At 44.2% G+C, this 12,074-nt stretch overlaps 1 protein-coding gene across 1 annotated transcript in view; it reads right to left on the minus strand.

The window, feature by feature from the left end:
* Positions 1-12,074, minus strand: part of SPACA6 (sperm acrosome associated 6) — a 34,819-nt gene that overhangs the window by 11,024 nt on the left and 11,721 nt on the right. Inside the window, exon 3 of the mRNA XM_033962891.1 lies at positions 2,474-2,630. Within this exon, the coding sequence (XP_033818782.1) occupies positions 2,474-2,630 (157 nt within the window). The remainder of the gene's footprint in view (positions 1-2,473; positions 2,631-12,074) is intronic.

Raw genomic sequence — 12,074 nt, forward strand, 5'->3', positions numbered from 1 at the left:
GGGGTAACTCCGCATGCAAATAATGCACTGAAGAATGAACATTCAGACAATTGGGTGAAATGTTATACATTTTAAGAAATTATTTCATGAGTGGGAATAAAGCTTGTAGGCTCAAATGAATATGGGGATATGAAAGGAGTAGAGCTGAATCAGAATAAGGGAAGTGGAAATCCATTCCCCATGAGTCCAAAGGAGGTAGAAAATAGTGGGGAAGCAAGCCCAGGGAGTTAGAAATTGGTTCTGAAAAATATGGAATTCTTGAGCTTGTACTGTATAGAGCAGAGTCTTGCAAACTTTACAAAGTTGTGGCACACTAAACTGGTGGCTGTGGCTTGAAGATATCTGAAACTGTGTGGGTATTGATGTGATGATGTGTGAAGTAGAGAATGACACGGTGAAAAAATTGGTCCCCGTCACCGCCCCGTCCCCGTCTCACCATCCCCGTCACCGCCCCGTCCCCGTCTCACCATCCTCTTCACCGCCCCGTCACCGCCACTGCCACCCCATTCACCGCCCCGTCACCGCCACTGCAATCCCATTCACTTTTCTTTATTTACATATAAAGGAAACATTCTTTAAAACTTTAAAACTTAGTTAAATATTAGTTAATAACTATACAAAAACAAAACACGCAGATAAAAAATTAATTAATATAAATTCTCAAAACTGACACATTTTGATCACTAAATTTAAAATAGTTATTTTTCATACAGTTTTTCAATCACTAATCTTCCACCACCCCTGGGGCTAGCAATGCAAAAACAAACACGACATGTACTTTAAATGCTTACAATGTTAGCCTATATGGTAAGTAGACGCGGCCGCTGTACCTAATCGCGGCAAAGATCTCCCTGCCGTGATTAGCATAGTGACCGCGGCTACGGCTGCAAGTCTCCCCTCCCCCCAGCGATCACGGCAGGAGGGCACCCAACCCCTCCTGTAGACCCCCCCAACGGCCCTCCCGACAATCGCAGCAGAAGGGTACTCAACCCCTCCTGCCGGTCCTCCCAATGGCCTCCCCTAAGATCGCCGGCAGGAGGGTACCCAACCCCTCCTGCTGGACCCCCCCCCCAACGAACCCTCCCACCCCGGAACCCCCTTAGTCTTACTTTCCAAGTTGGACCGGACGGCTCCTCACACGTATGGCCAGCAGGCTTGCCTCCGTCCAAATGAGGCGGGCCCGCCCCTACCCTGCCCAACCCACAGGATCCTAGGGCCTGATTGGTCTAGGCACCTAAAGCCACTCCCGCTATAGGAGGGGCCTTAGGTGCTTGGGCCAATCAGGCCCTAGGATCCTGTGGGTTAGGCAGGGGAGGGGAGGGGCGGGCCCGCCTCATTTGGACGGAGGCAGGCCTGCTGGCCAGACGAGCGAGGAGCTGTCCGGTCCAACTTGGAAAGTAAGACTAAGGGTGGTGTTTCGGGATGGCGGGGTTTGTTGGGGGAGGGACCGGCAGGAGGGGTTGGGCACCCTCCTATTGGCGATATAGGGGGCCGTTGGGGGTGCCGGCAGGAGGGGTTGGGCACCCTCCTACCAGTGAGGGCGATCGTCGGGGGGGGGCGGGTTCTATTGGCAGGAAGGGTTGATCTGACAAATGAGGAGCACGGTGAAAACACAGGTAAATTGCGGTTCCTAGAGGGGGGGACATTGGCCTGCGGGGACAAATCTATTCACCGTTTTTGCGGTCGGTGAAAGGATTTGTCCCCGCGTCTGCGGCGATTTGCTAATGAGGTCACCATAACCCGCAGCCAAACCGCAGCCACGCAGCGGTTCGCTGCGGGGATCGCTCCCCGTGTCATTCTCTAGTGTGAAGCCTCTCCAGGCATGGCCCTGAGCCACCAGTGGGGGTGCTGGAAGGGAAGAGGCACGGAAAGGCACCAGGGAGGAGGAGATGCACTAGTGCTGGCTAACTGCCTACAATATGTACCTCTTGCTCTGAGAGGCACGTCTTGTAGGCAGTCAGTTGGCACTGGTGCTTTTCCTCTTCCCCAATGTCTCGTGGCACACTTGGAATCTTGGGCGGCACACAGTTTGCAATACACTGACATAGAGTTGTATCTGTGCATTATACTCATTTGGGAGGTAGCTCTCTAGATGGGAAACTCTGTCATTGGCTGACACAAAGTTCTTGTTCTTGCTATTCTGTGTTCCAGCAGAGATATACCAGTAGGTATATCAATAGCTTTTGGAAGCTGAAAAGCTCAGGGCAGAAGACCAGCAGCCCTTGGGAGCTGGATCAAAGGAAACAGCCTGTGGAAGTGGGACCCCAGTAGGGAGCTACCCCAGAGGTTCTTCTTGAAGGAGGTGAAGGGTACCATAGTGCGGATTGGCACTAGAAGTACAACGGAGGCGCCAGTAAAGTTTTAAATAAACTATAAATATTCATATAAAAGAGATACGACAGATATTAGCATATATGAGACACCATAGTAAGCAGCATAGTAGAACATTCATATTAGAGAGTTTTGATAGTACCGTTAACATAAAAATAGTTCCTGGCTACAATGTCAGGTCCATCCTCTATCTGGCAGCTGTAGGTTCCTTGGTGGTATGGCTTGGTGGGTTTGATAAGTATGAAGAGATCCTCCCCTGAAAACAGGTCTGTGAAATAGGACAGATCTTGAGTTCTGAGCTGAAAGAAGAAATATCAAGGTTCCTCAATTACACTACAAAGCATTCTTCTTTCCATCCAGCTCTCATCAGGAAAGCATCATAAACACCCTCTTTCCTTCTTCCTTCCCATCTGGCTGTCATCAGGGAGGTATCATACATGGCCTCTCTACAACCTCTTCCCTACTGGCTCTCATCAGAGAGTCAGAGTATACCTTCCCTATCTGCCTGTGATAATGATTACAAATTTGTATACCAGATGGGCACAGCACTGTCAAAGCTATCATATGTGGCCTTTATTTTGGCTGCTTCCCTCTTGCCTTCATCAGGAAGTCATCTTATATAACCTCCCCACTCAAGTCCTGCACTGTCTTACGATGGCTGGGGAAGAAGGAAGCAGTTGCTTATGATCTACTTCTTGTTGGATGTGGGAAGGCAGGATGTGGTGCATTATGCCAGTACAGCACAGTCTGCCTTTTCGGTGGATGGTCCTGTCATGTAGCATGCCATACCATACCATATACGACTATGCAATAATGACCTAATGTTTAAAATATTATTAAAAACTCATTTCTTTGTGCAGGTATTCTGCTAAGGATGGGAGGGGGTAGCACATGATCCAGAGAGATTTTAATGGAAAAGAAAGAGTTGTTGGCTGCTATTATCATAGTTGTATAGTCTACTGAAGAATTGTTTTAATGTAAATGTGGATGTTTTTTTTCCCCCTGTAAACCATCTAGGTGTTAGGCAGGTAATAAGTGCCTGAAATAAATTTAAAAAACCCACTTCTATTGTTAGTTAAGTAGCCCACTAGAGGTCACTGTAAGAACAGTGTCTGGCTTCCACTCAGTCTGAAGTAGTTCCGAGTAGAGGCTGCATGGGAATATAATCTGGTCCACATCCCCACCGGTGCCCTGTTAGTTTGGATCCATCCCTAACCTACTCCTAGTCATTTCTTTTCCATCCCCACCTCTTCCCCATACCCCATTTTAAGAGATTACATTGCCTGCCAATATTATTTTGTGTTCAATTTAAGATCTTAAAACTGGTCCAACAGGGTGTTTGTAACACCTTGCCAAATTATTTGGCCAAATGCTTGACCTACAGCCCACCGAAAGCACTGAGATCTGAAAATCGTCAGTTACTTGATACAAGGAAAACGAACAGTGTCCGATATGTGCAAACTAGAAAATCTTGTTTCTCAACCGCTGGGTCAGTTTTATGGAATGCCATGACTGGCACTTTGAGATTTTGTAGAAATTTGCTGCAATTTAGAAAATTGCTCAAAACCTATCTTTTTGTTCAGACCTTCCAAGGTTAGCACTTTGCCTCTCTGAAAATGATAATGTTTACCTCTTTTAAGACCGTAATAATGTATTAGTAATTCTGATCCCTAATTTTCATCTGCTTGTATGTGGTTCTTTTTAAATGTAGGTGTCTAAAACTATGTATGTTAAACTGTGAGTTGCTTTGGAGAAAAGCGGATTATAAATGTTTTAAATAAATAAATAAATATTGAAATCATCCCCTCACCATTCCCAGTTTTCTTTCTCATCCCTGAACCCAGCTCGTATTTGAGTAATCTTGTAAATTCATGAAAAAATACATTGAGGGGCATGTCTAAGTCCGACTTTGGACAGCTCCCACAAGATGGCCAAAAGCCAGGACAGGGAAACATCCATTTTTGAAACCGCTAGACATCCAATTTTATTTTTTGGAAAATAGCCTATTTGGATGTCTTGACCACTAGGACACCTAACTTTGTTCACCATTTTTGACCACAAAAATGTTCCAAGTTCAAAACATCCAAATCCAGACTATTTGGATGTGGGAGGGGCTAGCATTGTAATAGACTGGCCACACAGACATACCAACAGAGCAGTGGGGCACCTTAGAGGGCACTGCTGTGAACTTTATAACCCCCTTATAATTTCTTTTGATCCCTCTAAAACTCCTCCAAAACCTACTATGGCTACCTGTCTACTACCCCAATAGCCCTGCATGGCACCTATATGGCAGTTGTAAGCCTGCCGGTGCCGGGATTTGCAAATGGCCACCGACCAGGGCTCCACAAACACCGAACTCGACGTGCCTTCAAAGGAAGTTGAAGGTCCTGCTGGTTCTTATGAGTGAAACAGAAAAAATGTCAGAAACAATAAAGCTTTTTAACAAAACTGAGTCCAACTTTATTTCCCCAAATAGCAAATTGCCACAATTTGGGCTACTAATTCAAAAACAAACATAAACAGAAAATTTGGGCTTACAAAAAATACAGCCCACACCTTGCTTGCAGATAAGTCCAAAATGCTTCAATTTTAGCCTTGCCCTGTCAGTCTCACAGTCAAAAAGGGCAAAATACGGCTACCGGAACACCCAGCCTTTATACTGGTTATTCCCAATGGTTTTTAAACACTGTTGGAATGTGCTGCCTAGGCCTGGACTTTAACAGGCCTTCCCCAGCCAACTTAACAAACAGCTGGTGGGGGAGGGGAGTAGCAGAATCCACTTAATTAAAGCTTGCCAAAAATTGGTCCCACAATCCCACCCTGAGGATCTTACGTGGATTCTCCCCACCACTACCCCTTTCACACAGTCAGCAACAAAGTCCCATCCAAACTGGAAAAAGGCAAAAGTAAAAATGTTCAAAAAAACACAATTCCTTCAATGTCCCACAAAAAATAAGGCGCCAAATCCAGCTGTGAGCTTAGCACTGCTCACACTTGTGCTTTCAGACAGTCCAAAAGGAAAACTTCACAATTCAAAAGCACACAGTCAGGAAATTCACTTAGCTCTCGTCCATGTGGATTCCTTCAGGTTCCTTGGAGGTATCCATCAGCTCTATGGCATCCTGGCTGGCTGGTTTGCCTCAGGGACAGTAGTTGCATCCAGCATTTCAATATCCTGATTCTGTGGGGATTCAGGAGCCCAGTCCCTCGAGCCTCCTTCCTGGGCTGACCCAGGGTAGACTGAATTGTTCTTCCTCAGCTCAGCTTCTAAAGCCCTGAGCTGGACACGCCCTAACCTGTAAGGGGGAGGGACAACCTGTTGCTTCTGCTGAGCTTTCTGATTAGCCTTAATTGGGCCCAGCAGTTGTGCCTTAGCTGTGCTGGGAGCCTGCCTCTTAGGCTGTTCTTTTTTGTAAGGCACCTCCCGCTGCTCCAGGCTGTTCTCACCCTCATCTTCCCCTCCCCAGGATTCTGTAACCTGATGGTTTGATAGGAACTGTGACCCTATCTGTTTGTCTGAGTTTAGCCTGTCCCTCTGATTAGCCCTTTTTAGGGTAAGGCTTGGATTTGGAGGAGATAGACCTGGCACAACCCTAGTCTTAAGGCTGGGGTTGTGACACAGTATAGTCATGTTTTGGTGGCCTCACATTTTCCACCACAAATGTAGTGGTTAGAGTGGGATATGGGCCTAAGTCCTCCTCTCTATGGTTCACTAGCTCACCCAGCAGGCTACTTAAGATACTTGTGTGCTGCTCTAGTAGGCTTTCCCATATCATGTGCTGCTGTTCTAGAGACAGATATGTACTTTTTAATTCAGGGCTTTGGGGTGTGGGAGGGGGTCAGTGACTATTGGGGGAGTGGGTGATGGGGTCATTACTTAATCCTTCCAATGATCATTTGGTCAGTTTGGGTGCCTTTTTGGCACTTAGACACTTTGAAAATAGGTCTAGCCTCGGATGTCTAAATTCCATTCTTGATGCCTTGGGAAATGTTCGATAATCACCATAAGATGTCCAAGTGCTAAGCCCACCCAAAGCCCGTCCATATCACGCCTCCAACAGGCCCCTTCAAACTTTGGACGCGCAACAGCTAAGAAGCCTAGCTAGACATCCAGAAAGTCAACTTTGAAAATCGGCACTTGACACGTTATGGTGAGAAAAATGTCCAAGTGCTGATTTATGCCATTTTTTGGATGTTTTAGTATTTTGAAAATGCCCCTGATTGTTTCATTAACGCTTTATGTTAAGCAAGTATGCAAAAATCGTAAACAAACAAGTAACTAACCCCCCCCTCCTTTTTTTTTTTTTTTTTACAAAACTGCAAAAGCGGTTTTTAGCACTGGCCGGAACTCTGAATGCTGTGCACTGCTCCCGACACTCATAGAATTCCTATGAGCATTGGGAGCAGCACAGAGCATTCAGCGCGCTGGCCTGTGCTAAAAAACGCTTTCACGGTAAAGGAGGTGTAAGTACCAGCAAGTAAGCTGTTTCCTTAAATATCAAAATCCACAATTTGTCTTGCTCTTCTACTGAGTTGACACCAGAAGGGAGCATAATCCAGTCCACAAAAATCCAAACCAATAAGAGGAATAGCAGAATAAATCACAAAAATAATACAAACAAACAAAATTAACTGCTCTCAAACAGGACTGCATAAGCGTAGGATATCAACAAAACCTAGCAATTTAAGAAACGGAGGGGGATTGTAATCCTTAAGAGTTCACTGTTTCATTGTCAGAACAAGATGATGTTGATATACAGCAGGACAAACTTCCAATCATCAGATGACAGGGACCATCATCTAAGTAATTTTCCTTACAAAGGAATCATTAACAACTAAAAAATGATTAGTATATCAAAACTGGAAATTATAGAAAAAAAGATTCCCCCTCACAGGATAGGAGCCCAAAAATTCATATAAACATCTCAAACAAATATTACAAAAATATGAAAAAAATCTGACACTTACAATGCCCAACTCAAAATAAGTTTAAAAATTCCCCCCAAATAAATATTCAACTATAGAGTCTCTTGAAAGAAGATATTCAAATATATGTTGGTTAATCAGATTTTAGTCATTAAGGACACCATTCAGTTGAAATTGTGCAGAGACGTTATGCAATAGCAATCTTAATTTAAGCAGCTGATTGCAAATGATCATTGTTGCTATTACACTAATTTTCTGTTTGAAGGTGCATTTGTCTGATGAAGCCAATTGGCGAAATGAGGGGTCCTTGTAAGGCACACAGATTAGGTATCCTTTTTCTGTGCCTTTGATGATTCTGTGTTTTCAAGATGAGAGTTTGTGAATGTATTTTGAGAGGTGGCCAGACACTGTATGCCACATGAGCTAAGTATCAGGCGTAACTTTGAGTATTTTCTACAGCTGCATAGGTTTGATTGCAATTGCATAAAATCTCTGCATGACTTCAACTGGATGACGTTCTTAATGACTAGAATCTGATTAACCAGCATTGAGAGACTGTAAATTTGACTATCTTCTTTTAACAGACTCTATAGTTGAATAGTTTTGTTTTTTGGAATTTTTTGAACCCCTTTATGAGTCGTTCCATATGAACGTGGGGTTTTTCAGATTGGGGGGGAATTTTTTTAGATATTTGTATGAATTTTTGGGACTTCCATCCCACGAATGGGGGATCTTTTTCTCTGTAATTTGAAGTTTTGATGTATTAATTTGGGGGGACTGTTAATGATTTCTTGTAAGAAAATATTGTAAGAAAAATCTTGTTATCAAATTTCAAGTTTATTAGGATTTTATATACCGCCTATCAAGGTTATCTAAGTGGTTTTACAATCATGTACTCAAGTATTTTCCTTATCTGGCCCGGTGGGCTCACAATCTATCTAACGTACCTAGGGCTATGGAGGACTGAGTGACTTGCCTAGGGTCACAAGCAAATCAGCTTGTTCTGATAATGAGACTGTGAACTCTGGGGATTAGGACTCCTCTGTTTCTTAAACTGATAGGCTATAGGCTATCTTGTTGATATCCCATACGTATGTAGTCCAGTTTAACATCAGATATGTTTTTGTTGTTGTTTTTGTGACATAATCTGGTCCCCATCTCCACTTGTCCCAGCATGTTTGGATCCATCCCCAGCATAAATGGATCTTTTGACATCACTACCATGGATTCCTGCAGATTTCCTGTGGCCTGATGCAGGCATTCCTCAGATGCCGAAATACAGTGCTGTGTCGGGTCCACAGCTTCTGCTTGTGTCCTTTTATGAAATAAACAAGTTGGTTTTACATCAGTGTTCTTCAGTGGCGTGCTCATTGTCCGTTCCCACTTCCTTTTGTATTGTTTTATACCCGTGGGTTCTCTGTCCTGTTGGACTTTTTGGTGTTTACTTTGATTTCCTGTGGTCTCCATCCCCATGAACAACTTTTACTCTGACTTCTTCATTGGGAACTCAGCTAGCCTTAGCATTCAGAGTCTCAACTGGAACTGGAACTCAGATCAAATGTATCATCAAACAACACAGGAACCAGAGCCAGGAACTGCACTTAGGCCTCCCATATGCTAGTACAGAACCTGAATAGCTTAAGCTGGGAACAGAATAAAGAAAATCGGGGCCTACGAACATTAGAATTGCCATACTGGGACAGACCAAAGGTCCATCAAGGCCATTATCCTGTTTCAAACAGTGGCCACCCCAGGTCCCAAGTATCTAGCTGGATCCCAAGTAATAAAACAGATATTATGCTGACTGTTTATCCTTAAGAATAAGTAGTGGATTTCCCCAAGCCATCTCAGTAATGGCCTTTAGACTTCTCTTTAAGAATGTATCCAAACCTTTTTTAAACTCTGCTAAGCTAACTGATTTCACCACATTCTTTGGCAACAAATTTCAGAGTTTAATTACACATTGTGTGAAGAAATATTTTCTCTGGTTTGTTTCAAATCTACTACTTAATAGCTTCATCGCATGCCCCCTAATCCTAGTATTTTTGGAAAGAGTAAACAAGCGATTCACATCTACCCTTTTCACGCCACTCAGTATTTTATAGACCTCTATACTCGTATCACCCCTGAGTCGTCTCTTCTCCAAGGTGAAGAGCCCTAGCCGCTTTAACCTTTCCTCATAGGGAAGTCGTCCCATCCCTTTTATAATTTTCATCCCTCTTCTCGGTACCTTTTCTAATTCTGCTATATCTTTTTTGAGATACGGCAATCAGAATTGCACATAGTATTCAAGGTGCGGCCGTACCATAGAGCTATACAAGGGCATTATGTTGAATCGTTTTTATTAAATAATACGAGAATAACAAAGCTCACAGCAAAATGCTTTTCAAAACATACCAGAAATCCAATCCCCACCCACCAAACCAAACCCCCCACCCACCCACCCACCCCCCCACCCCGGCAGCAGCGGTGGTATCAAGAGAAAAGAAAAAAACAGATAAGGAACTCAAATATTCCAAATTTGAGAATGAACGTAAGCAGTAAAAGTCAAACTAAATAGGTACCAGCAGTGATAATACAGACGTCCAGGTTTGGACGACAAGTCCACAATCTCACGGCGTTCCAACAACATTTGTTGTAGCATTAATGCTCTCCATTGCGATATATCAGGGGGTTGCGGCGATAGCCATTGTAATAATATACATTTCTGTCCCAGCAGCACTGTTTTTCGGAGGAAGGCTGCACAGCCTGGTTTTGGCGGGTGAAATCGAATCTGCATAGTAAAAAGGAAACTGGGGTGTAGTCTCCAAGAGCAATTCCAAAGTCGTGCCACCCAAGTCACCACTTGTATCCAAAAAGAAGATATCATGGGGCATGACCAGAACAAGTGTCCAAACGATGCCATAGGACAGGCACATTTACCACAACAATGCCCCACGCTAAGTCTCATAACATGTGCCCTCTTTGGTGTATAGAAGGCTCGTAAGAGGAACTTATAATTCCGATCCCTCTCCACAGCAGATATTGTAGCGGCCCTACCAGCACGCAGGCCCTTTCTGATTACATCAGCTGATATTGGCAATTGAAGATCCACAGTCCATTTCTGTGCCAAATACGAAAAGTCCAGTTCACCAGCACGCTCCTGTAACCACTTATGATAGAAACGAAGCGGTATGGACTCTTGTGCTGTAAGGGAAAGTGCTTCTTGAAAGTTGTCCTGAATCTCCTCACAGAGCCCCGCTGGAGACAAAGCTTGTAAATAATGCTGGAGTTGTCGGTATGCCAACCAATCCGTGGGCAATAGGTGAAATTTCTCTTGCAGATCGCTAAAGGATAATGGAGAACCAGTAGGTTGTATGGTCTGAAACACATAGGTAAGGCCTGCACGGGACCAACGTCTAATCACTTTAGAGTCCAAGCCAGGTAAGAAGTCCCCATTACCCGTTATGGGCAGGTATGGTGTAATGTGCGAGGTAGTCCTAAGCGTCTTGCATAACAATTTCCAGGCTTTACGCATTGCAGGTAGAAGCGGGTGAGACAGCAACTGGGGTATATCTGGCAACTTGGAAGTATGGAGAAGAAAGCTAAAATGGAAGGGCTGAAAAGAGAAACATTCAATCACAGGCAAGGAGAAATCTGTAGTATTACAAAACCAATCATGAATGTGGCGCAGCTGACATGCAAGGTTAAATCTAGCTATACATAATAAACCTAACCCCCCTTTAGTGAGCGGCAGCATTAGCTTGGCCAAGGCTATCCTCGCTCGTTTACCCTGCCACAAGAATTTAGATAGATGAGACCTATGGAGCGCTAAATGTTTTGCAGATAACATGACTGGTAATATTTGTAGAATATAAGTCCATTGAGGCAGTACCATCATGTTATAAAGGGCTATACGGCCGGACAGTGAAAGGGGGAGTTGTCGCCAACCATGCAAGGTACTAGAGGATTTATGAAGTAAGGGCAAAACATTAGCAATGTATAGTCTATTCAAATTCCTGGGAATAATCACTCCCAAGTACGTCAGGGAAGAGGAGGCCCACTGCAATGGAAATACACCCGGCCAAGTCTGTTGTACCTCTAATAGTGTAGGGAGTGCTAGAGATTTCTGCCTATTTAATTCCAGGCCCGAATAGAGGTGAAATTCATCTAATATTTCCAACGCTCGTGGCAAGGAGGTATGTGGGTCCCCTAATGCAAGCAAGAGGTCATCCGCGAAGGCTAACACTCGCAATTGCGACTCACCTTCCGATAGACCCGTGAGGACATCATCTCTGAGGATGGTACGTAACAACGGGTCTAAGTATAACAAAAATAATAAGGGAGATAATGGGCATCCCTGTCGGGTCCCCCTACCTATTTCAAACGGTGAGGATCGTACCCCATTGACCAACACCGAGGCCGTCGGACTAGCATATAGAGCTTGTATGGATGACATGAAACCAGCAGGGATCCCTATATAGTGAAGGATCTGGAACAGGTAATGCCAGTGAACTTTATCAAAGGCCTTAGCTGCGTCAAGTCCAGCTAGCAAGCCCGGGTGTTGTTCCAGTTGCGCACGAGAGTAAGCTAAAAGTATACGGCGAACATTAATCGTAGTTTGTCGGTTCCTAACAAAACCTACTTGTTCAGGTACAATAATGGAGGGCAAAATATGGGCCAGCCTGTCAGCCAAGATTCGGGCCAGTATTTTTACATCTACATTCAATAGTGAGATTGGTCGATAAGATTCCATGTTGTCGGGTGGTTTAGACGGTTTCGGGATCAATGTAATCAGAGCTACATTACAGTGTCTTGGGAAAGCCCCACTTTCC

Source organism: Geotrypetes seraphini, chromosome 11 (assembly GCF_902459505.1).
Source record: "Geotrypetes seraphini chromosome 11, aGeoSer1.1, whole genome shotgun sequence".
Taxonomy (NCBI): domain Eukaryota; kingdom Metazoa; phylum Chordata; class Amphibia; order Gymnophiona; family Dermophiidae; genus Geotrypetes; species Geotrypetes seraphini.